This window comes from Petromyzon marinus, chromosome 18, assembly GCF_048934315.1.
Source record: "Petromyzon marinus isolate PM22_M1 ecotype Great Lakes invasive population chromosome 18, UKy_Petmar_22M1.pri1.0, whole genome shotgun sequence".
Taxonomy (NCBI): Eukaryota; Metazoa; Chordata; class Hyperoartia; order Petromyzontiformes; family Petromyzontidae; genus Petromyzon; species Petromyzon marinus.
The window spans coordinates 2,352,897-2,380,243 of record NC_133684.1 but is presented as its reverse complement, the minus strand read 5'-3'; the positions used below and the strand labels follow the sequence as shown (position 1 = coordinate 2,380,243).

The 27,347-nt window shown below is 46.7% G+C and overlaps 1 protein-coding gene across 1 annotated transcript; it reads left to right on the top strand.

Annotated features, from left to right (window-relative positions):
• The first annotated feature begins 8,995 nt into the window (after window positions 1–8,995).
• On the top strand, window positions 8,996–26,526 carry LOC116943548 (mitochondria-eating protein-like). Its single transcript, XM_032956475.2, has 13 exons — window positions 8,996–9,201; window positions 12,982–13,087; window positions 13,718–13,830; window positions 14,770–14,888; window positions 16,041–16,136; window positions 16,764–16,895; window positions 18,859–19,147; window positions 19,992–20,150; window positions 20,911–21,086; window positions 22,348–22,471; window positions 22,617–22,685; window positions 23,419–23,464; window positions 24,453–26,526. Exons 1-13 carry the CDS (start codon window positions 9,115–9,117, stop codon window positions 24,458–24,460), a joined length of 1,524 nt encoding a protein of 507 aa, XP_032812366.2. The 5' UTR covers window positions 8,996–9,114; the 3' UTR covers window positions 24,461–26,526.
• The last annotated feature ends 821 nt before the right edge of the window (window positions 26,527–27,347 follow it).

Sequence of the window (27,347 nt, the reverse complement as noted above, 5' to 3'; positions counted from 1 at the left end):
TTTAACCCCTCTTAGCCCTGCAGCACGTGCTCAGTTTAACCCTTAGCCCTGCAGCACGTGCCCAGTTTAACCCTCTTAGCCCTGCACCACGTGTCCAGTTTAACCCCCTCTTAGCCAGGGGGGGAGCCAGGATTTTGACTTTGGGGGGGCTGACTTCAATATTCTGAGATATCCAGTGAATGTTTTCCAATGGGCGCCACAAATGTATAAAACACATTTATTGGATTTGAACGCGGAGTTTATTAATAGGTCGGAGCCGCTGATGTGTCTAATAAGTTCGATAAGTTCAAAAGGCTGCCGCTCAAGCAGCCTGCAGGGCAGCACAAGGTGGCAGCCTGCAGCATTTTGCTGCAGCCAGATATCCGGTTATCCCGATGACCGATTTTCCCAAAATTTAAACCCCCCCTGTGGCTCCGCCCCTGCTCTTAGCACAGCAGCACGTGTCCAGTTTAACTCCCTCTTAGGGACCGTCCATAAATGACGTCACGCACCTGGGGGGGGGGTTAAGATTTTTGTGACGATGTATGACGAGGGGGGGGGGGGTTGAGAAATGTGACGTCACATTTAATTATAAAATAAATGTATAAAATAAAATGTTTCGCTACGGATGACCGCTGCAAAGTATGATCTGTGTTTTGATGTTTTGATTTAGTGTGCTGATCTTAGAGGTGCATTGAATTTTTTGATACTCCGACTGATGCTCCTGCTGTTGTGGAGTGACTCATGCAGCCAGCTATGGCTGCAGGGTTTGGTGGTACATGTTGTTTATGTCGTTTATTGTGAAAATTCGGTCACAGTTCCTATGATTTCGATTTAAAGCTTTCGTGACTGTAAGGATTCATCTTCTTTGGTTCTTTCGGTAAAGTCACGTAGAATGAGAATAAAATAATAAAATAAAATAAGACAATAAAATTCTCACGACGTTTCAGCCGCAACACAAGTAGCCTTCTTCAGGTGAAAGAACAGAACTGTCGGGACGACAGTGCTTCAATGAGCACTGCTAAGATTCGTAGCGTCTTTTAAGCTCGGTGAGAGGCATGAAGCGCCTTGACAAAGGAGTTTACATATCAATGCAGGATAATTTAGCATTGAAATAGCTGAGGGATTAGCTTGTGACAGAAATAGCTGTGTTAAAGTCAAAGTTTACATATCAACAGAGGCATTTAGTATATGGACTCTAAAGGCCTCCAACTACCCAACTAGCATACAGTAAACCGATGTGAAAAAAACTGTCTATATTAAATCAATATAATAAATGTACTTAATATATTCTTCAATAAGCTGAGCTATTAATCATAAAGCAACTGGGTATACACTACACTATATAATGAATACCATATAGTAAACCAATAAAAAACTAAAATATAAGCTACCTCAATGTTATCAATAAACTCTATATACTCTCCAATCAGCTGAGCCACCAACAATAAGTCGTTATATATATCACAATGCCATATGGCGAAAAATGGCGGTTTTTTCTTCCCCTCAACGCCAGCACCACGGACAGCGACGTTCAGACGGACGAGTCAATCCATGCTCGGAACGGAGGAGGGGGAAGAGAGAAACAGCCACAATGCGCTGTTATACTCCATGTTATAAACCATACCATTAACCGTGGTGTGAGAGGTATTAAGAGGCAATACCAGCGAAAGAGCTGCGGTCTGACGGTCACCGTAAAATACAATTAATTAAGAACCGAAATGGTTTAAAACATCTTTCCAATGGTTACTAGGCCAGAATCCATCTTCTCGGTTGAAATTGTCTCTGTGCTTGTATATGTGGATGGCCTCATGAACGAATCTCTCATGGTAGCCGGTTGGCTTGCAAAGAAATTCCGTCTTGGAGAAGTCAATGTCATGTGAACTCACTGAATTATAACAGTGATCTGCCACGGCAGAAGAGTTCATCCTACCGTGTTTCAAGTCTGCTTTATGTTCGCGGATGCGGTCCGAGATATGTCGTTTGGTTTCTCCAATGTAGTTGCTACCACAGAGGCACTTTAGTTTGTAAACGCCTGGGTACTGTATGTCTGGAACAGCATCTTTTACAGATGGAACCAGATCACGGATTTTATGTACTGTGTTGAATCGGACCTGGATCTTGTGTTTATTCAGGCTTTTAGAGATATTTTTAGTGACCCCTGCAATGTAGGGTAAGGTGATGGTTTTGAGTGTCTCCTCAAGAGGATCCTTCTTCATGACTGGAGTGATGGCTTTTCGGATTGTGTAGTCGGAGTAACCATTAGCCCTGAGAGCCTGGTGTATGTGCTTGAGTTCACTGGCAATGTGTTCCTGGTCGGAAATGCATTGGGCTCTATGGTATAGAGTCTTGATGGGGGAGTTCTTCTGGGATGGATGGTGGTGGGAATCCGGTTTCAAGTAAGCATCTGTATGTGGTGTGAGAAGTATTAAGAGGCAATGCCAGCAAAAGGGTTGCGGTCTGAAGGTCACCGTAAAATACAATCAATTAAGAACCGAAATGGTTTAAAACAGAAACAATTGTGTTATTTGTTTGTATTTCTCCTTTGTGATGGGACTTTGTAGGATGAACGTTGAGATTTATGAGGGGCACGGGGTGACCAATAAGGTCTGAATTGGTCTGTAATAAGTTAGGCACTGATAATGGATTGACAGGTTCGCTTTTCGTCTCTCATTGTATTTCCATGTATGCATCTCTCTTTGCTTATTCGCGCACTTTTCAGCTTGCATTAGATGTCCTTCGTTAATTTCCATGTTGCGGAATTAAGTGTCAAAGCGGGATGTAGATATCCTGCGTGTACACGTTATGAAGGGGTTAAACATTGGCGTGGTGCCGTTCATGATCAAGTTCAGTTTTCTAACAGAACCCCCTTATTGTCTGCCTTCATTTAATCATTCAAATCCCGTGTACAGCTGTCCTAGCTACCCAGTAAACATGGAACGTCGGGCTCACCGTTGGTCCAACGGTTCCAACCACATGCTCACGTTGGCCCCAAATGTTGCATGTTTATTGGAAATATACAGTGATGTGTTTTCCAGTCGACTTTCAACAGATATCCACAGTTCATATTCTTAGCTCTTTCGGTAAAGTCACGTTGAAGGGTAACAATAAAATATATATATAAATATAAAAATTCTCACGACGTTTCGACCATAACACAAACGGTCGTCATCAGGTGTGTCGGTTTGCATAAATGTATTTATTTTTAAACGGTGTACTTATTTATTTATAATAAAAAACGACAGCGCCAACGCGCAGCGATTTGGCAGTTTATTTAGAAGGACTAGTCCATCTATGTTCTGAAAAGAGGAGGGGGGAGACGAAAAATTAATGTATGCTGTCTGAAAGCCACTATAAGCGTGAACAATCAATTAAGACCTGAAATGGTTTATCAAATCTTTCCAATGATTGCTAAGCCAGAATCCATCTTCTCGGTTGAAATTGTCTCTGTGCTTGTATATGTGGATAGCCTCATGAACGAATCTCTCATGGTAGCCAGATGGCTTACAAAGAACCTCTGTCTTGGAAAAGTCAATGTCATGTGAGCCTACTGAATTATAACAATGATCTGCCACGGCCGAGGTGTTGGTCCTACCGTGTTTAAGGTCTGCTTTGTGTTCACGAATGCGGTCCGAGACATGGCGTTTGGTTTCTCCAATGTAACTACTACCACAGAGGAAACTTAGTTTGTAGACACCAGGGTACTGTATGTCCGGAATCACATCTTTTACAGACGGAACCAGATCACGGATTTTATGTAATGTGTTGAAACGGACCTGGATCTTGTGTTTGTTCAAGATTTTGGAGATCGTTTTTGTGATCCCCGCAATGTAGGGTAAAGTGATGGTTTTGAAAGGCTCCTCAAGAGGGTCCTTCTTCATGGTTTGAGTGATAGCTTTGCGGATTGTATAGTCGGAGTAACCATTAGCCTTAAGAGCTTGGTGTACGTGCTTGAGTTCACTGCCTATGTGTTCCTGGTCGGATATGCATTGGGCTCTATGATACAGAGTCTTGATGAGAGAATTCTTCTGTGATGGATGGTGGTGGGAATCCGGTTTCAGATAAGCATCCGTATGGGTTGCTTTCCTGTAGACAGAGTGGCTCATTGAACCATCAGGTCTCGTTTTAATTAGGACATCCAAAAAGGTAGCTTGCCATCTTTTTCGACTTCCATGGTAAATCTGATGGCTGGGTGTATGGAATTGATGTGGTCAAGGAATTGGTCTAGAGCAGGCCGGCCATGTGGCCACCTCGGCCGTGGCAGATCATTGTTATAATTCAGTAGGCTCACATGACATTGACTTTTCCAAGACAGAGGTTCTTTGTAAGCCATCTGGCGACCATGAGAGATTCGTTCATGAGGCTATCCACATATACAAGCACAGAGACAATTTCAACCGAGAAGATGGATTCTGGCTTAGCGATCATTGGAAAGATTTGATAAACAATTTCAGGTCTTAATTGATTGTTCACGCTTACAGTGGCTTTCAGACAGCATACATTAATTTTTCGTCTCCCCCCTCCTCTTTTCAGAACATAGATGGACTCGTCCTTCTAAATAAACTGCCAAATCGCTGCGCGTTGGCGCTGTCGTTTTTGTAATAAATAAATAAATACACCGTTTAAAAATAAATAAATGTATGCAAACCGCCACACCTGATGACGACCGTTTGTGTTATGGTCGAAACGTCGTGAGAATTTTTATTGCTTTATACATATTTTATTATTTTATTGTTTCCCTTCAACGTGACTTTACCGAAAGAGCTAAATCAAAATATGTCCACAGTTATTTAGGGAGCTGGTCATACCTCGCCGTTGTTTTACTCTTATTTATCCGGAGGCCATCTTTGCAAACCGATTTTCAATTGTGATTATAATGCCAAAAACACTATTTTGACAATCATACTTTAATGATCCTCATCATCATGCCCCAGTGACCTGACATAAATATAAATGTATAAAAGGTTTTGGTAGAGCAATCGTCAAATTTCAAGAGTATCCTTGCCCGCATCAGTATTGTGGCAATGATCATTTACATTCACAACCCTAGGCCAGTGGTGGAAATTCCACATTAATTTAGCGTTGTGCCAGTTTTCCATAGGATAACCCCTGTTGACCTCTCATTGTACCACAGAGGGATGAAAGGCTGGCCCATGACCTAGAATTTAGAAATGTAGAGGTTGAGGTAAAAAAAATTGCAGGATTTTTTTTTATAAACTCCAGTTTTTAATGCATAAATCAGGGTGTTTCACTCATCTGAATATTATATTTGATTCAGCAACAATAGTTTGATAAACAAGTTGACTGGAATGTATCTATAGTATGTCAAGTTAATTAAACAATGCTAGATCCAATAAAAAAAAAAAATCATTCTTATGTTCTTAAAAAACGATTGACTATCCCAGCATACCACAGACGCACTATTTTTGGAAGTAACTGCTGTGCATCTTGCATTTTAATAGGGCTTGTTTAAAGTATATTGCACCGTTTTAAGCCACATTCCTTCCAAAGAAGACCCCCCACCAATGAAAGAACCACTCATCGCCATTGTGCACCTCAAGGGCAGGCAGGCGTCATTGTCCACCACTCCTGCCATGGCCAAATGCAAATTTACAATTTATGACCGAGGTCTCCAAAGACTCATCTGTCTGGATCAGGATGGCCTCCTTAAAAACATGGTCAGAACTTCGGTAAAGGAGATTTGGTGATTTACAAGATATTTACAAGTGTGAAGTGAGAGCGCAACCAGTGGTGGAACTCATCCATTGGGGGCCCTAAGCAGAAATTGTGTTTTCTGGCCCCTCTTTCAATTTATAAAGCCCAAGTGAGATGGCGAGATACAGACAAGATTTATAGCTGGAGTCAGATTAAATAAATATTGACATTCATAGAAACGTGGTGATTAAAGAGAAATGCAGATAATAAAGTGATGAGCAAGGTTAATTGGCTTTATTTTAATCGGTGTGTTATCTTTATTAGGAATTCAATTTAAGCTGATATTGGATGCACAATTTTTTCTTGAATCCAGGGTTCCTTCTCGAGACCCTGAGCGTTTGCATGGTTTGCTTATTCCTAGTGCCACCGCTTAGCGCAACACCCATAATCGTATTCTTATTTTCTTTAGGAAAGTCTCAATGTCTCAAGACTGTATGTTTTCCGTATTTTTGTATTTTTAAAAATAACACGAGAGTACCCAGATACACGAGACACATTACAATTATTTAATATACTCCGATTGGAAATTATATAGGCCGCATGGTCAATGGATACGGTATGAGTAATAAACGAGCCGTTGTAGTAATATCTTCCGTTTCTCCCCGAGACATACAAGGATATTGCAACTGTTAATGTAATGAGAACGCGCCCTAGCAATTTAATTTAGTGACTGTGCATACTCGCCCATGGGGGGCGGTAGATACTTTTAATATTAACACGTAAGTAATCTCTGTAATAATATCACCATCACAACTTAAAAAAACAAGATAAAGATGCAGCCCTGCAATTTCTTATTCACGCCACTGATGGTGGAAGGCTCTCCACTAAAGGGAGCTCGAGAAAGCCCCTTCTAGCAGATGCCCTTCAAGAGTATGATCACATGAATACTGTGAGAATACCCAATTAATTAAATCACTTACCACCAGTGTGGAAATCAAAGCCACATATGCCGTGGTTACCCGAGCACTTGTATTTATAACTGCGTTGCTTACACACGGTTGCGTGTGCAAGAGTGTGACCGGACATGCAATGGAATTCCCAACAACCATCAAGTCTCAACAAAGCCCTCTCAAATAGAAATCTGCGGAAGCTCCCCCGGGGGTGGCTATTGTGAGCGCACGACCCCATTGATTTGTTTGCCCTCACCCACCGTTGTGCGCATGCGTAGCGTCGCACATCACCATGACACGCTCGCACGTGGATTATGACATCCCAACACACACGCAAACAAAAGCACACGCGTGCACACACATTATCGCACAAAGACAAAGATCCCACATATAGCCTTAACAGACTGTAGGGGCAAGTACTGTTAGCGAGCACCTAAGACAAAGATCCCCCGTATAGCCTGGACAGAATGTTGGCAATGTTTACACATCGCACCAGGTACTCATTTGATGCTGAGTCGACCTAGGGGAGGCCTGAGACCGGTTTAGATAATCGTCACTGGTGTTGGCCGTGAGCAGGAATCGAACCCGTGTGGCTGGGTTCGTAGCGCAGCGCGCTAACCGCTACACTATCGCTCCCCACTATCGCATGCACACTTACACACACGGAGAGCAACACACATACTTAACATAAAGCGCACGCATTACACACAATCTGTTTTAAGTCATGTACACACACACGCACGCTCATAGGGAGCCTCTGTGCTGTGCTGGCCCCGTTTACCCTTGGGGCAAGTGCTCTTAGCAAGCACTTACTTACATAGACACACTCGCACGTGTACACAACGTTACATACACATACCAGCACATATACACAGTTTATATACCCTAAGACACAAAGATCAACACGCATGCAGCATGCGATTTGATGGGAGAGTTTCCCCAACTGATTTTTTTTTCACTCCCTGAAATGTGCTTTCAGTCCTCATCCCGGTCAGGGGATAACATTTATCCCCGCCTCGATAACATAATTTTAATTGCCAATGGCTGGGTTGAACCTGGTTAGTTTGGTACTTGGAAAACTGCTTTGGGGACACCAGACGCTGTGGGGTTCGGGTTGGCTGCGATGTAGCCAGGAGATGAAAGCACAGCAGTGGTGGATTATCAAATCTTAGATGGCAAATGTTACGTGTCACCCCCTCTTATTGGTGGTGGGTTTTACTCCAGGTTTTACGGTTTCCTGCTACAAGAAGCCAAACACTCATTAATGGAATTTGGCCAAACATCTCAGTGTAGTAGGGCCCTCCAGAAAGAAAAAACAACTTGGAACTAAGTGAAGCTTCCCAAGATAAAATGCATTGCAGTATTTAATTTGAACGTGCCGATACACGTCTAACGCAACAATACATGTCATGTGTTCAACTGCTATATTTTCAGTTTATTTGCCAATCTGTTAATTGATACAGGTCTCTACACCTTCTTTGGTTCTTTCGGTAAAGTCACGTAGAATGAGAATAAAATAATAAATTGATAAAATAAAATAATAAAATAACAGTGCTGTCCTCCAGACAGTCTCGTCCCCTTCACCTGATGAAGGCCGCTTGTGTTGTGGCCGAAACGTCATGAGAATATTATTGTGTTATTTTATTTTATCAATTTATTATTTTATTCTCATTCTACGTGGTGACTTTACCGAAAGAACCAAAGAAGAGGCCTCTACACATCATGTTGTCCTTGGGGGTTTGTTTGACTATACTTCACCACGCTGGTTAGCGTGAGTCGGTGAGAGCGTATATTATAATTATCCCCACCACTGAAAATTATAAAAATCACTCCTTTCACACATGTACATATAAACACACACACACGAAGTACACGTACACAGAGACACACAATTATTTGATTTCCAAATCTGTTTTTTTTCTATTTACTGCTGTTCATTGGACCAAAAATATTGTATTTATTCAATCTATAGTACGAACTGCAAAATAAAGAAATATATACTTGGAAATAATATTGAGTATGTTCCCCTACAGCAGAAAAGCAGTGCTAATTGAATAAACAGACATTGGCTTAACTTACCATTACATCGCCTAAGTACAATAACGTCTACGTTGGCAACCAAGGTACTGTGACACCCTAGCACCCCAAACACCTCCTCAGCGCCTCCAAAACACCAAACCACGTGCGCGAATCACCAACCTGCACTGGGGCAGCGCCACGCGGCTCCTTCACAGGTGGAGGTGGCGGGGGTGGGGACCCGCGACTATTCACAACGTGGGGAAGAGTCGAGCGGCTTGGGTGGAGAGGGGGGGGGGGTCCGTCCCGTCCCGAGGGCGGGGTGGGCCGTGTGGGGGCCACGGCAGGACGTTCCGGCCACCCCCCCTCTCTCAAGCCACCCTCCCCCCCTCTCTCAGGCCACCCCCCCTCTCTCCGCCCCCCCCCCCGCCGCCTTGGGTTTGGAAGAGCAGAAAAGCCGGAGTAGAGGGCGATCCCCGTCACAGTCGCGGGCAGCACCACGAGCACGCGAGCCATGGCGGAGTCACTGCGGCGCCTCGCCAACAGCGGTGCGTACGGAGCCCTGCAGGACAGGCTGGACTCCTGGCAAGACGACTTCCACGTGAGCTCTTAAGAGTATTGGCTTGGTGTCTATATATACACACACACGCACGTATATACTGCATGCATGCGATGGATGAGAAGTCCCTCTCAGCTCATGACTTCTATGGGTCCATATTTTTAAAGACTGTGCCTCCATAGCAGTTATGAGTATGACGATTTTTGACGCACTCAATACCAGCCAAATGTATGCAGTGATTGATTGTATAAGGAATATATATATGCCTTTTATATGGCAAAAGTCGAGTCTAAATTTCTTGCAAATGAGATTATCCTGGTCTATCTCGACTTTCCCTCCTGCTAAACAAAATAAACGTGACTTGATATACAACGCTGTTGTAGTGACAGCTGTAAGTTGCATTGTCAAGTTGCGTATATCGCCACTGCACAGTGGTGGTTTGTTTTCCTTCAAATGTAAAGTTTGCATATACATATAAAGTGTGTGTGTATAAATATAAAGTGTGTATAAATATAAAGTGTGTGTGTGTATAAATATAAAGTGTATGAATATAAAGTGTGTGTATAAATATAAAGTGTGTGTATAAATATAAAGTGTGTGTATAAATAAAGTGCGTGTGTAAATATAAAGTGTGTATAAATATAAAGTGTGTGTGTAAATATAAAGTGTGTGTATAAATAAAGTGTGTATAAATATAAAGTGTGTATAAATATAAAGTGTGTGTTTAAATATAAAGTGTGTGTATAAAGCGTGTATAAATAAAGTGAGTATAAATATAAAGCTTGTATAAATATAAAGTGTGTGTATAAATATAAAGTGCGTATAAATATAAAGTGTGTGTATAAATATAAAGTTGGTAGAAATAAAATGTGAGCATAAATACACGGTGACGTTTCTAACAGTGGCCCAACTTAACGCACGGTGATCATTGGTGAAGATCCACAGTATAGTTTCTCAAAGATTGTACTTTATGTGTTACGTATCGTGGTGTTTTACGTGTATGGGTAAGAGATGTGTAATTATATTCGATGTTCAGAGTGCACACTTCACTGTCTGTGAGCCCGCAAATAGCCTATGAATATCATTCAATTATTTTTACAGCCCGAAGTAAATTCTAATAGGACCGTGTAAAACCTGCTAGCCACAAAGTCTTTGCAGGGTTATATCACGTATTGTTTGTTTGCACTATGAATCCACAAAACACTACAACTCGAGCCTGGCATTACGGTTTTTTTACATATACACTGTTGTTCAATTGATGACTTGGGAATTGCAGTCCTCTGTAGGAAACAGATACCATTCTAAAGTAGTGACAAGGGTTGATAAAACATCATGACTCGTTTACTGAAACATTATCGCGTGAAAATGTCATGTAAAATTATCGATAACAATTTCAAGGCATGTTATTTCGCGCCAATGTCTATTTTCATAACTCCTGTTGATTGTATCATCTTCTAATACTTTCCTAAAATGTTACGGCTACATCTCCATAAACTACACACCTTATCCTAAATGAGCCCAGACCTACGTTTAAAAAGTAATGTGCATTTGGGATTAATGTATTTTCCCCGGCGTTTGAAATTCCACACACAAGTAGAAATATCCAATACATTCCAAACAGGATACACTTTAGCATCATCAACATCTTTAAACCATTGACGGAGCTCTCTCGAGTATAGATTTAAAATGTACAATTGTAATCGAATTGACGGCGATTGATCTCGATGGACAAGTTGAGGTGTTGGCTAACTTGTTTGTCGACAGTGCGACGAACTCAAGTTGGTTTCCCAGGAGGGACACGAACGCGGCTGGGATTCCACGAAGTTTGATCCGTGAACCCGTGGCAACAGCGCCAGGAAGCGATTAAAGAAAATGCAGCGATGCATTGCTTTTTTATATAAAGGCCACCTTTATTTACACTTTAAAGGACGTGGCCGCCTGTTGCAACGGCAACAGTCACTACGGACGCTAGTTGCCCCGAGCTACTGGCAGAGTCGGCAAGGAAAAGAATAAAAACATTCCGCAGCACGGGGCGCTGGTGCGGACACGCGGGATCGGCCGCCTTCCCCTCCCAGCCAACCAGCCCGTGTGCGTGTATGTGTGTGTGTATGTGTGTGTGTATGTGTGTGTATGGGTGTGCGTGTATGTGTGTGTGTGTGCGTGTGTGCGTGTGTGCGTGTGTGTGCGTGTGTGCGTGCGTGTGTGTGCATGCGTGTGTGTGTATGTGTGTATGTGTGTGTGCGTGTATGTGTGTGCGTGTATGTGTGTGTGTGCGTGTATGTGTGTGCGTGTATGTGTGTGCGTGCGTGTGTGTGCGTGCGTGTGTGTGTACGTGTGTGTATGTGTGTGCGCGTGTGTGTATGTGTGTATGTGCGTGTGTGCGTGTATGTGCGTGTGTGCGTGTGTGCCTGTGTGTGTGTATGTGTGTGCAGAGTGCAGACGTGTCCCAACAAGCGGGAATGCTGAACTCTCGACCCCTAGCCCTGATAGACGATGTTGTACACACAGCGCCACAACCCCCCCCCCCCTCTCAGCCAGCCACCAAACCAACATACTCACACATCATCGACCCACCCACCAACCAAGCAATATGCCATCAAGCTACAAACTAACAACATCCATCAACCCACCCACCCACCAAACACAGTACCTCCAACCCACCATCAGCCAGCCACCAAACCACTCACCCATCATCAACCCACCCACCTACCAAACCAAGCAGTATCCCACCAAACTAGAGTGGTGATCTATCATTTTTCTACTTACGTGACTTTACCAAAAGAACCAAAGAGTATGGATTCATGCAGTCACGAAATCTTCAAATCAAGATACAAATCAAGATATCCATCAACCCACTTTCCCACCCACGAAAGACTAAACGTACACACCTAGCCATCCACTAACCAGTACACACCACCTCTCCGCCAAGCAACAACAACGTACCACCATCACCAGCAACAACAATCGACCTACTCACCAACAGTAATCTCAAGAATCCACTACCAACCCATCCACCGTCAAACATAACAACCTAGCTACCTACACATCACCAACCCACCTTCACTGCCCACCAACCACAAAAAACACCAAACGGGAACCTGTCCAGCACAAACTATACCCAAACCATCCACTCATCGCCAAGCCGCTACAAAAATAAGTAAATAAATAACCTTGCGTTTCCACTTCATGGGCACGTTGCTAATTGCAAATTTAATTTCGAAGGTCGTTGCCAGTTTTTGGAGTGTTTTTAAAGTGGCGGCTGCTTGCTCCCTCTCCACCGTGGTGCCTAGGCATGAGGATGCCGCATGCCTGGAGCTGTGAAAGGAGCCGAGCAGAACATGATAACAAATTTACGTTATCAGGCAGTGTTAATGAGAGACGTGGTGTGTGTTTGGTTACATTTACTGCATATATGGCAAATACCCACACAGGGTTGTCTAAATGCAAAACACATTTCACTGACTGACAGCTTGGACTGGAGCTCCAGTGAACTGGGCATGTGCTTGCTAAGCCCTTCCGGGCGTTCAGCCAGTTTTTACTCCACGCGACTTCAATTCGCCAACGGACAATTGTAACCGAAGGTTTAAGACAAGCCGTGCTCAACTCCAGATCTGGCTCGCCGAGCAAATGCCCGGTTGCCTAGCGGCCCCGTCACACCCTTGCTGACTTACACCTCGGAATAAAACCAGAGCAAGCGTTTTGTGCGACTTGGTGCCGAGCAGCGAGCGGCGGTCGCGCAGCAGGATGACCTGGCGTGCCGTGCCCAATGATGTGATCCGGTGTGCCCGATGCGCTGTGTGTGTGTGTGCGCTGTGCGTGCAGCTGAACACCTGCAACGAGAACCTGAGCCGCTGCTGTGAGCTCATCGAGATGACTTCGAAGGTGCAAAACCAGCTGTTTAACATCATGAGCAGCACGGCCAACAGGGGTACGTTACTCAAGAGTCCAGCGAGCCAGTGGCAATGCGGCCAACGAGCACGCAGCCACCGCCCTCTGCCATAGCGAGCACCCACGTCGGCATATATAAATGAAGATATCCCGGCCATAATTCACTTATTGATGCAAACCATGGATTTTTTTAAATTACACTATTCACCCTTGTCTTTGCTCGATGTTTCTTTATTCAATCGACGGTGCAAGTTTAGATTTGGTGACAATAGTAAGATGAACTGTGGTGAGAGGAACAGACATGGCAAAGTCGTTAGCGCATGCACTATTGTCTGTACATCGACAGAACTTATCAATGGTTAGCCAGCCACACACGCCGTGTTCATAGTGCACACAACATATACATTGCCAGCAGACCAGTCGCACAGCATGTTGGATCCTAGCTTGTGGTGATCCCACCTCCATGCAGAACAGTGTGGAGACAACATTGAGCCTCTCTCTCTTAGGCCAACCACTTCATACTTGACTATTAGAATTCAAGAAGGGAGGGGGTCATTGTTTAGATTTCAGCCTGGGGTATAAGCCCCCCCCCCCCTCCCCCAATGCTACAGGGCTGCCAAGACGTCAACACGGAATATTCGTGACCGTGCTGCGTGGATCTCTCCCCTAGGTGGGCCCACAGCTGGTGCGGAGACCATCAAGTCCCGCTTCCTGCCGTGGCTGAGCAGCAGCTTCACCGTCTCCCCGTGTGTGTCGCCCGACACAAGCCTCACCCTCATCCGGGTAACGGGCCCTGTCAGCTGCCGACAGCACACAGCCTTGAACACAGCTGGGGGTGATTGTGAATGAGCCAAGGATAGAGGATGAATGGCAGGGGAGGGTAAATATGGTGCAATCATCCTGCCGTATGTTTACTAAGCGTGGCGTTGTGGGCCATGTAGTTTCCTTCAACACGGGCTGAATTACTGGGGTAACAAGTTTCATGTGGGTTTGCAACTTTGTTTGAAATACTTTAGAAATTGTTGCAAATGCAATATCACTGTGATTGGGTGGATGAGGCCACATGGGTTATCATGGCAATGCCACGCCACGTTTTGGGGTTATTATTTGATTCAATTATAAAATTATTGTTTCCTTTTCACCATCTTGTTCGTAGTTTCAAATTCTGCCTCGTTTGTCCAGCGCTCGCAGCATTAGCCTAACATTAGTTATATTTGCATACAATTTGCATATATTGTAAACAGTTGATTCGTATACACACAATTCATGTTATGAATTGACGCATCATAACTCGGCAAATCTCCAGGGCTTGCTGCCTCCCCACCTATCAAAACTTCGCGCCTTCAGGACAGCAGCATGCTATAAGAATGGCGTGATTACAATATGTTCGAACAATTACATTTTTACTATTTGAAACTCTTTTTTCATTTTACCAGGTAAGGTGCACTGAGCTATGTAGATCTCTTTCAGAAGCTCAGTGAAGTGGCTTATCACGTGCAAATTTTATCACAGCCAAATACTCTAAACACTTGCCTATAAATGTGGAGGGAAAAAAACCAGTGGACTCGGAGAAAAATCCACGCGACCATGAGCAGAAAATATAAACTACAAATATACACCAGGCGTCCGGATCAGGATCGGACCCACGACCTCCTGCATACCGGGCGAGGGAGTTAACATCTCGCCACCGACTCTAACCACCGGCGGGTGTCTCATGCTCAGGAGGCAGCAGAGAAGGAGCGACAGCTGCAAGACCTGAGCACGCGTCACATGCGGGAGGTCGGGTCACTGGAGTCGGAGCTGCAGTCCACGCACCAGGCGCTGAGCAACGCCAAGCACCGGTGAGCTTCCGCTTTGTGCCATCCGGGGCGTGGTGGCGCATGCACCGTGATCCCGTGCTTTGTACGCAAGGGTTGGCGGCAGTGTTAACCCTTTCCCGTTCCGAGACGTCTGCAAGTTGTAGGGTGGGGGGGGGGGGTCCCGTTCACCGCTGAATCTCGAAACGAGCAAGCGGCTCAGCGTTAGTTTTATTTAGAGAGGCGTAGCACCGTTGGTTTTAAAGACACTGTACTCACCGCAGAGAACTTCAGAGAACTGTAGTGACACAACCGCACTCTATGGTAGCTGGCGCCAAACTGTGCCGCATTTGTGAGAGCCCGGTACATCTTCCGACCTAACATACCGATAAAGTTATTTTATTTTTTCTTCCGTCCGTACACGTCTGTCATTGGAAAGGGTTAATAATCACAAGTCAATCGGTCATAAGTGAATATAGCGTTGCTATCTCTAATAACATTACGAAATAACTTTTTAGCTTCCGTCTCTATGATGATTTTCGTCCACTCGGTCAATCATTGAACTAAAAAAGAAACACTGTTTACGAATATTTTCGTCACTAACTTTGTTCAAAAAAATAACAACACTGGTTGGTAGATCACACACAGGTTTAAAAAAAACTCTCAAAACCCACGGGGGGCTGCAATATGGCCAGAAACACAGCAGGGCAGTGAGTGGGTTTGTGAATCTATCTGTGTGGACGTTTGAGTGTTATTGCCCTTATTTAGGCATGTATTACACTGGTTGTCGCCTATATGTAAAACAATTAAAATGCATTCAGGTTTTATGGTAGATGCCATGTAAATGTAAATACAATTCATTAAATAGACAAATATTCGTCAACTGTGTTTTACCATAAAATTTGTCCAAATGTGTTTAATGCATAATGTACCTTTAGCATGGGCACATACATGCCGTAAAATTGTCACGAATTAAACAAACATCATTTATTATACCCGTTATTCAATGCCCATATCGTGATTCTTTAAGAATCGACACGAATCGACATATCAAGAATTCGGCACATGGCTAACGAAGTTGGTAAAACAAATATGAACGTGACATTGTGGAGTCGTAACTGAAAAAGAAGAGAATCAAGTTGCATGGCAAATTAAATCATTCACCTTTTGACAGAAGCATCGCTCGATTTCCTCTAGGTTGCAAGAGACGACCTATGACCTCGAAGATGCAAAGACCAAGTCGGCTACCACCCTCCTGGCTTCTGAGGAGGAGATCCTTCAGCTGAGGGCCGAGTAAGGGCCTCTCGGCTCACACTGACGGATGGGAAAATGCGGCTCTGTTGGTTACTGGAGGCTTCGTCTGTACCAAATGCTCACTCAAAACACTGAACTCTCAATCACATCCACTGTTAACACATGCACAGGTCCAGGCTTTCCGACAGAAAAATATATGCTGGGTATCATGGGTATCTGGATACCCCCGGCATTTTTAGCGATGGCCAAGATAAACTCGCGATATATCTTTGACAAAAATCGGGGTACCTTTGAGTTCACGTTTTTCTCCTTTCAACAAGGAGATAAAATCCTGATTATGCAGATGATGGAACCAATGAACACGGAGGAGGGCACACACAGGAGGCTCAGTACTGAGTCAGTAACCAGTGGTTGAATAGATTTAATATGAACATGATATGGTAGTTAAAGTTTGTCAGTACTACGTATAAGCGTGGCACCAGTATTTAATTATACAATTAGCAAATTATGGGTCACTGCATCTCTAGGCAATAATCCCTTGGAAACATTTGCCCGGAGGACAACCCCAATATCCAAAGTGTAACCACACCCCTAATTTACCATGGACGTGTGTGCGTGCGTGTGGGTGCGTGTGTGTGCGCGCGTGCGTGTGTGTGCGTGCGTCAGCCTGCAAGCGGCGCGCGAGGAGGCCGAGGTGAACCGTCGCGAGCGCGAGGACAGCGAGAGGCAGGCGCGGTACCTGCAGGCCGAGATGGCGACGCTGCAGCAGGAGAAGGCTCGCCTGCTGGAGCGCATGTCGTACGTGCAGCGCGCTGCGTCCATCGCGCTCCCCCTTCTCTCTCTCTCTGGCTCCTCACGCTCTGCCCCCACTGTCGGTCATGTTCACGAAATGATTTGAGAAAATATTTTGTCACCGAAGCGTGTCTTTTTCTTCCAATCAACAATAACTGAGTGGACGAAAACCGTCAAGCATGACGATGATTGCCACGCCCAAAAGAGACCGAAGCGAAATACGATGAGACGGAATAAACTAGTCTAAATAAAGACATTTCGTAATCAGCGCATTCAGAAAAAAACATTTTTAAAAATCACTGCGTTCACTGAATGGTTGATCTGACCAACATATAACTAAGAGTGGACTAAATATTTGACTGCTTTAGTGAAGGAGACGAAGATAATGAAAAAATGACATCCACAGACTAAAACTTGACTAAAAAGCCACAGGTTCTTGTTGACTAAAACCGAGACTATGACCTTACATTAAAAATGTTGATTCAATTAGCACTTGTTCTCCCCACATGTGAACATGCAGTGGCTGGACATGAGTGGGGATTGGCAAGACAGAGCTAAGGAGAAGCACAATGACAGATTGCTATGCCTGGCTGGGAAATGTACATTTATCTGTTCGTCCCAATGCACTTCATATACTTGGACATGAATACAGATTAATTAGACATCATTGTCCATTCGTCCTTTTTAAAGGGATCTGATAGGCCACTTATTTCTGTTAAGTCTGGAGATCTGAACAGACTTTTGACACATCTAAAACCTCGAAACCAATCGCTTTGAAACTACCACGCAGCTCGCTATTACCAGCTCGCTATTACCAGCGAGCTGTGTGGTAAGGAAGAGAAGGCTAAAATACCCCTAGAACAAACCCTCTCGAGTAGATGTCGAGAGTGCACTCTAGTGGAGGCCTTTCCACTAGAAGAGGTGTGAGAAAGCAATTGCAGGGCTGCACCCTTACCTGGTTGCACAGGTGTCAGATTAAAACAAAACGTTTTTACACTTTGGTACAAAGTGCAAAGCTGCCCGTTGATTCACAGTTGTAGAGCTCCAGGTGTTCGCTATCGTTCAGTGCTGAACACCAGCTGCTTCCCAGCAATTCCCTATCACTTTGGGTCAATGCGTTGAACCCATAATCCTTTAAAAAAATGAGGTGGGGGTGTGATAACCGAATGTTGATGGAGGCAAGAAAGGCACGTGGGAGTCTTGGGTGGACTAAGTGTGACAGTTCACGTGCATAGCCTAGTTTAAAAAAAAAAGCTGCATCAAAATAATAAATGTCATGACCAAAGTAAAATTGTCTCCCTGCGAGATAACGAGCAATGGGGCGCCATTAATCACCCTCGGTGGTGGACATTCCGTCTTGCCATTGTGGGGTAAAATTCTGCCCAAAAGGAGCAACCATTGGTGGTGTTATTCTCGTATGGCGCCCCTCGCTTTATCGACACCGAATGAGTGACAGGCCGCGTCCACCGGGTCAGACAGCGCCTTCAAATGTCCTCGCGTGTTCTGACCCAAGCAACAAAAAAAAAATGCAATGAGATGAAATTCACACAAAAGAGAAATTCCATTTGCAGCGAATTAGAAAATGTATGGATTACGTAATGCTTTATGAAATGGGGCTGTCCTTGGAAGTATTTCATAGTGGTTAGCTGTTAGAGACAAACGGGATTGTATTTTTTTCAAATAGTCCTGTTTACTCTGGATCTTGGCTTCAAGTTTTTGGGCAAACCTTTAATCAATATGGGTGGTTTTCAAATGGGTAAGTCACTAAAAGCAACAGTTTGGTTCACACTAGATCATCTACATGAGCATCATAGTGCCCTTAGTTAGCAAAGAAGCTAACGAACGGACAAAACTAGTTCACGCATGCATTTTTTTTAACCTCAGTAGGAACGCAACAAAATGTGAACATCACCAAAAAAACCAGAAACCACCCTTTTGTGCCCACCCTTTGTTGTCGCCGCCACTTCAGGGGATGGCTCTCGACGCCGTGCCGCGGCCGCAGCCCTTCGCCTCGCCGCAGCGCGTCCCCCATCCGCTGCTCCTCGCCGGTCCGCTGCTCCTCGCCCATCCGGAGCTGCTCCCCGATTCGCAGCTGCACGCCGACGCGCGCGCGCCTCACCAACGCGTCGCGACAAACCCGCCTCGTGGCCCGATTCAACTCCATCTACGCGGGCGACCGGCTGGACGCGCAGAGCCTGCTGCTGCGTTACCACGATGACGTGGAGACCGTGCAGCGCATCATCTTCATCGCCACCGTGGTGCGTGCGCTGCTCTGTGTCTCGTGTGTGCTGGACTTCTGTTGCACCGGAAGTGGCCAACCGTGATCAAATCGGATGTGCAATTAGCCTTGGTGGTAGCCAACCGTGCTCTGTCCCCCACCTCCTCCTCTGCTCTCCTCCCTTGAACGGCTTTTTGTGTTAAGTTTGTCGCCCTTCCCCCGCACCTCCGCTTAGCACTATTGGCTACGTACGTACATACAGGAAAAGGTGACGCAGATTGAACCATGAATCTCCACCATCGTCAGTTCTCACTGTCATCAGTCATCATCATCATTAGTTGTACCACTTGCCGTTTTTGCAAGATTGATGTAATGTCAGATGTTTCAGATATCACGTGAATTATTTTTAAGACGGTCCTGCTCTGGTACGTTTTGGGAAAACAGATGTTTGGTAACTTTACACAGGCAAAACCCCGCATGCTTTGAGATGAGAACACAAACTCCGTGCATTCCTATCAACTCTCCCGATGTAACCGTCACACTTTGCAAATTCTGTATTCACTTATCAAAACGTCTTCCCAAAACTCTTCATTGCGTAGGCAGCAGCGACAAAGTGGTTAGCGCATCGCGATACAAACCCGGCGACGCAAGTTCGATCCCTTCCCACGGCCAGCAGTGGCGTCAAACCGCCCCTGGTCCTCACCTCGTTGGTTGACTAAGACTTATTTAATGAGTATCCGATGCAGTGGGGGAGACAAAGGTGGCCGGGCGCTGTCCAAACCACCCCATCGTGCGCCTTGCCTGCCAACAGGGCCTGCCCCAACAGTCTGTTAAAGGCTGCACGGGGAATCTTTTTTTTTGTCCCCCCCCGCCCCCGTCCACAGGAGTCGTTCCGTGCAGCCAAGGCCGCCTTCCGCGAGCTGCGATTGCGCACGCGCAAGGCGCTCGCGTCGACGCACACGGGGCCCGAGAGCATGGAGGAAGCCGTGCTGGACTACATCGTCCGCAACCTGGACCTCTACGATGTGCAGAGCAGCGTGGCCGTACGTCGGCTCGCAAATCCCCACCGCCGCCCCTAGTGCACCGTGACAGGGCTGCGGCCCTGTTTTCAGAGGACCGCATCCTGTCCCGCTAATCATTCGTTTAAGAGTACAGCAATCCCTCGCCAACTGCTGGAGTTAGGTTTCTGGCAAAGGCCGTGGTGGGCAAATCCACGGTGGGCGAGGCGTTGCTGCATTCAGACACAGCGTGAAAGACGACTTCTAGATGGCGAAGGCACAGTCGTGACCATAGAGCGTGTCCCCTCATTGTGCCTCGCATGTCAGACGATGTCACCATGCCACATGTAAGAATGTCCTTGTCGTTGAGACCACCGACTCAAAAGTCTTACAATGAGACATCTGTATTCCAGTTTCAGCCTGCTGTGATCTGTGTGTACAAGACCTCCCCGATCACTGTGGTGTGGGTAGCGTGACACAGCCTAATGGTGACAATGAACCAATCCCAACAATTTCCTCGGAGAGAAAGCAAGTGAATATGAATAAAGGTTTTTTGTCGGCCATTACCACTTTTATATGAAAAAAATAGTGCAATAGGATATTTGGCCATAAAAATAATAATAAACATACGAGTCGTGTGATTGGAAAAGGCATGATTTGTAATGCAATTGGCATGTACGATAAACTTATTTCGCACCGTACGTCGCCAACCGCGCTAAATTGGAGATGCGTAGAGCGATTTTTCCCCCGCCCATCCCATTAAAATCTCCTCTGGCCGCTTTGCCCTTCCACATTCTCCCGCAAGGACGTCATTCGGGAGCTGCACGCCGATCCGCGCATCTCCTTCCCGCCCGAGGTGGAGTTTGCGCTGCTGGCGGGCTTCGTGCGTGAGCTGTGCCGCGTCGCCTTCGAGATGCAGGCGCTGGAGCCCACGCTGGACGTGGCTCTCGCCGTCGAGGGGGAGCTCTACAACGAGCGCAAGTGAGTGGCCCCCCCTCCCCCATCGCGCCGGAGCCACGGTGCTCGTTTGAACTCAAGGGTCGGCGCAGATGGCACAGATGGGAAACGTTACAAACCCAGTACTGTGTACGTTTACGATTTAAATAGAGCTCAATGCAATGACAAATTAATGTTTATTCTGCAAAGCCCGAGAGCAAATGCGCTTTTCGGCGAAGGCCTGCTTGTGATACCTTGCTAATGGTTATTCCATGTGGTCCTTTACCCACAATGATGATATTTGATTATTTACTGAAACTTTGTAGGCTATCAGAATGAGAGAAAACCCAGCAGTGATACCAGGGTGTACACATACTCAAGGGTCCACACAGATGGCACAGATGGGTACACAAACCCACTTGTTGCCCTACTGGAGTCTCCCAGCAGCCCCCCACAACCCCCCCGTCGTTTATTTTGAGTTCCACAAAATCTCTGCGTGACCCACCAACCCTTACCTCTCCCAAAACGGCTCTGGATTACAGAGGCGTGCCTAAACTGAAACTAAACTACTTTTTATTTTACCAGTTAAGGGCCCCACTTGCAGCTCTTTTGTCAAGAAGCGACCTGGCCATCACAAGTGATAACTCAACAAAGTGGCTTATCGTGTGGACATTTATAGCAGCCAAATCAATCAAAATGGGTGATGTTGATTCTAAAATGTGCATGGAAAACCCGGAGGAGCCGGAGAAATGTTCACACAACCACGGGGCGAGAGACACCGCGAACTCCAAACATACAGCAGCAGCAGCAGCAGGCGTCAGGGTCGGGATCGGACCCACGAGCACCTGCACACCAGGCGAGGTAGTTAACATCCCGCCACCATGGGGTGACATACAAGTTCAAGTAGGCGGGGGAGGCACAACAAAGTCAACGTTAAACTATGAACCAACGTTTAATGCTAAACAGAATGAGTGACAGAACTTCAGTGGTCCCGATTACTTTATGTCTAGAATGCTATTGACCAAATAAAGGGGGGAGCGGTGGTGCAGTGATATAGAGGTTCGTGCAGCATTTTATGAATCCCGAACCAAGAGTTCGGTTCCCGGCCAGAGCAGTGACAAGTAAAATCGAAACCGGTCCAGAACGTTGACGGAAACCCAACCACCTCTTGAGTCCACCCCCCACCAGCAGCATCTAGGTCTGCCGTAAGCTTCGTCGTTAGCACGGTTGGCTACGCGCGCTACGCAATAAGTTCAACATACGTACGTGCGTACAAGCGTTGCCGTTCCCCTCCTTTCCCCTGCAGGTACCGGCGCAGCTACGACTCGGAGTTCTCGGCGCCGCTGGTGGCCTGCCACGTGTGGCCGGCGCTCATGGAAGGGGGCAACATCGTGGCCAAGGGGGAGGTGGTGACACGCCGCGGTGCACTGGTGGGTAGCGGGCGCACGGCGCTCCGCCAACGCCGCCACCGCCGCCGCCTCCGCTGCTGCTCCGCGGCTCGCCGTGCGGAGACAGAGTTCTCCCTTTGGGTTGTTCCGTTCCCTCGATGGATTTCTCTCTCACTTTGCTCCGCAGACCTCTGGCCGACGCTCCCGCAGCAGGAACTCGAGTCCGGTCCGCTCGCACTCCCTGAGTCCGCACCGGGTATGGCGATATACCGGCATACCCCGCTCTTTTGCACATCTCAGTATAGGAAGACATTGAAGGATGCTAACTAACGTGGTGTAATGAGTAGCGCGCGCTGGTCTTGCAGTCCAGAGGTCGCCGGATCGATCTCCCGGTGCGGCAGCTGAAACATTGGGACACGTTTATAAATCCCCCCCCCCTACCCCGTCCACCCAGCCGTATAAATGGGAACACCACAGTGACTCGACCGGCAAGTCGCGTGTGATGGTGTAAAAATATTGCTACTCACCTGGCCAGAGCGGAAGAGTAGACTATATACACACACACACTCGAGATGGCCTCTCCAGGGCCTCCTCTGATGGGAGGCCCTTCTGCCAGCAGTGGCGTGAGCGAATGTATGGCTACACTTTTGCTCTTTACCTTGACGTCTGTTCAGCGAAATTCCCCCATACAGGATGGGAGGCTCCCCGACTACACTGGCTTGCTAGCTTGTTTTCTGCTTGGAATAAGTCGGTGGAGTGGTGGCACACTCGTTAGCAATGCTCCACGAACCCGGCAAACGGAGTTCAATTGCCGGCCACGGCCAACATCAGTGGCGAGTTATATTGGTACCGGTCCTAAGCCCCCCCTCGAACCAAATTGTACTGACCAGCGTGGTGAAGTATGGTCAAAGGGCTGTGCATTACGTGTCGATGGGAGGCTCGCCGTGCGTGCTGACAGGGGCTGTGCGGACGTGTTTCCCCACACACAGAGCATGCGCAGCCGGAGCCCGTCGCCGATCCGAAGCCTCAGCCCACGTAAGCACCTTCCACTCTCTCAATGCCTGCCTCTTGTGTGCCCCCATTTCATGCCCGCTATCACCGACGGTGATCAACACAAGGTCACGTGTTTTTGGATGACATCTCGAATCTCCCCGCGATTGCGTCTCTAACCCCACGCTCGCTTGCGCAAATGTCAGTGTGAATGTGCCGAGCATAGGTAGGACTCTGGGGGCGAGGGTCAGGCGGGCTGTCGCTCAGCGACTTGGCAAACAATATACTTTGGGGCACCCACTGAAAATTAATGTTGAAGGGGAGGTAGAAGTCCATTGACCTACATGTTTTACAATTTTTTATTATTATTTTATTTTTATAACTGAAATTAGTACGTGCCTTATTGAAGCGACATAACATCTCTGGTACATTACAAAAGTTTAAAGTGGTCACCACTCATTACGTGCAAAGCGCTTGCCACAAATGAACCACAATCACACAAACTTCGATCATCCTCGCAGCAGCGTTTGTCTCGCCATCGAACAAAGATGGTCACCGCATCGCTCGCTTTCAGAAGCGCTTCTGCGGTCATCTGGAACGCTCTTCTTGCCGATATTAGGAAGCCACTGGAGCTTTGCACTTTCAGATTAAAGTTCAAAACTCATTTCTTTAGAACTGCTTTTTGTAGTTTGCTTTGTTGTCGTTTCCCCGCACCTCCGATTAGCGCGGTTGGCCACGTACGGTATAAAAGATGTTCAACATACACCTGAGGGGGTGGGTAAAACAAAAACACGGACAAGCATGGCGACAGAATGGCAGCTTCAAGGAGAGAATGCATTCGAGAGGCCGACCACCGGGGGAGACAGAACAATGGGGGTCGTCTAATGTTGAGGAGAAAGATAGATTGTGGCATCCCAGGATCATGGGGGATGGTGACAGGCTTTTGGGAGGCCTTCATCCAAAAGTAGATAGACCATGTCTGATGTTGATTGGGCAGTACAAATGTAACAGGATTTACTTTTCCCCCCTACAGGTCGCTAATCCCTGGAGGATGTGCAAGCAGCATGGAGCAAGAATAGTCATGTGAAAGTCTAGATACACCGTTGTGCAACTGAAGAGGGCGCAATTATACTGTGCATAAAATACGTACACTCACAGACACGTGCAGTACACAGATTCACACACACACACATCTACACATACAAATCTATACATACACACAGAAAGCAAACAAATTAAATCACGGACATCCTTTGACACATGGCAGATCCCCCTTGGAGTCCAACTAAACTGTTACAGCAAGTGTAGTTGGAGAGCACCTATTAAGGCCTGCTCCGTGCACATCGAGTTGTTGCGGCGAGCATCACGTCCAGCCACCATTCTCCTCCCCAGGGTGGATGTTTACAGACTGCACCAGGTACTCATTTAAGACCGAGTCAGTGAGCCACTACGCGTCGCGTATACGCGTGTGACAAAACACAGCAGTAGCACAGCGGTACGCGCACTGCACTACGAACCCGGTGGTCAGAGTTCGATTCCCGCTCACGGCCATTATCGTTGATGGATATCTGAACTGGTGCCGGGCCTCTCGTAGGTTGGCTCAGCCTTAATTGAGAACCTGGTGATGCGTGCAAACATCCCCGCTGGGGAGACACAGGTGAAGTGGCGTGGTGCGAGCCGCCCATCCCCTCGTGTGCCGCGTTGGCTGCCTTCACAGGTGCTCGCTAACAGCACCTGCCCCAAAGTCTGTAAAAGCTATCGGGGGCATGTTTGTCTTTACTCCCATCTGCACGTACATGTACACACAAAACACACATATCTATGCTGTGAAAAACAAAACTTTACATTGTTAAAATTGTGCTAATTTTTCATTAAGAAAATAATTATTTTCTTATTCAGATATCATCTGCTTGAAAACAAAATCTTAACATATAATTAGACTTTTTTTAAAAGTAATTATATTCATTGTTAAATCTACATTTTTGATGTTCTTGTGAATGAAATTTTTAAAAACTATTTAACCAAATCAAGTTTTTAAACAACGGATAGTATTTTGACTGGGTTTTGAATACCCTGGGGGCCGAGGGGGTGTGTGTCTATGCGAGCTCTCATTCAAATGTTTTCACTGCTCTGTGAAATAAATCGCGACGTCAAGTTTATAACTTACCACGCACTGATCAAGAGCGCAGCAGCAGCAGGGAAGATTTATACGGGTGCCTGTAACATATCCAGCCTTTTACATTTCATTTTAATCCTAGGACATTTCTAGAGCGCATTGAGTTACAACACCTATGCCACGTGACTTGAATAAAACACGCTGAACTACGGTGATTTTATATACAGTACAGTATTTGTTTTTAAACAAAAAAATGCCTTTGACACCGACCAGGAAGTTTACACCGTTTGGGTATCCAACGCCCAAGTCAAAAGATCCCAGCAGCAGCATAATCAGCGGCAGCATCATCATCAGCATCATCACCAGCAGCAGCATCAGCATCATCAGCGGCGGCAGTGTCTCTCCTGCTGCCCAACGAAGCGCGCGCCATCTGTAGGGGAGCAGAGACGTCCAGACATCGAGACAGACAAAAGTGGCGCCCCCCCCCACTCCCCCCGGCCCGCAAGAAGTCGGCGACGGGGTGTGGAGGGCGGCCCAGCGCGCCTCCAGTTCCATCCACGCCGCCCGCACAATCATCACCCAATGAATAGACGAAATATTCATGGCCACGAAACGAAAACGGCAGCTTTGAGCAGTACACGCGCCCGGTCGTCACCATTCTCACGTTGCCTTCCTCCAGCGATGCCGTCTGTCTGTAACTCAGGATTCGATTGTATCTGTGCGTCCCAACACCGCCGCGGACTGCAGGCCCCTAGCGCGCAACCCTCCTCCCTCCATCCCTACACACATTGGTGCTTTTGCGCGTTTTCATTTTATTTTATTTACAAACGCGAATTACCTGCACGAGTCACTTTTGCTTCATTCTTGTTGCTCACGTGTGGCATGCAGTGTCCAATCCCAATGCGTTAAAAACAGGTTTTTTTACTGTAATCATTTCTCGTAGTTCGATTTGTATTGATCATTGTTGATGAAAATAAAACTTTGAACTTCATAGCAAGAGTACTCCGTTTTATATGTTTTACACCCATACGCCACAATGCGAGATTCACAAGGAATAATAAGTATCCTACAAGTGGATTGATGCCTTGATGATTAAAGACACGGAGCTGGCAATGCTAAGATCCGACGTTTAAATCCCAGCTTCAGCTGTTCACGATTTCGAGTGCGGCGAGTTGAAAGCTCCAAGTAACAGTTGCCAACGATCGAGAAATAAAATGCACCGCGTGAAACTTGCGTCGTCGATAAAGTTGGCAAAATTGGCAAAAGCGACCAACACCCAAGCCTCGTGGGGAAGCACAGCACACCGAGTGCGGCGAGTTCACGCCGAGCGCGTGAGATTGTGATGTCACGACAGCGAAGCCGCTCCGCCGGGGCTGCCGCTGCGCTGCTGCTGCGGCAGAGAAGCCGCCCGGCTTCCATCACAGCGCTTTCCCTACCACCACCCCCCACATTAACACACACACGTGCACTCACGTAGGGCCTCGTGGGGGGGGGGGGGGGGGGTCACCTGCCCCTGAGTTTTTACCCGAGAGACCCCCTCGTGAGGGTGCTCCACGGTTTCTCAGGGCCAGGTAATTGGCAGAACCCCTCCCAGGCCGAATGACACTGCGGCGCCGTGGATTAACTTAAAATTGTACGGCCACGGCGAACTCACTGAGAACCGCATTGAGGAAATGCCCAAGCCCACGCAACGGCAGGCAGGCGGGGGGCGGGGCGGCGCAGATTGACCTTTAAGGTCAGTAAACGATGTGTGGAGTGACCGCGAACTTGCACACATCGGTTAAACAATGGGGGGCGGGGCGTCGGAGAGGG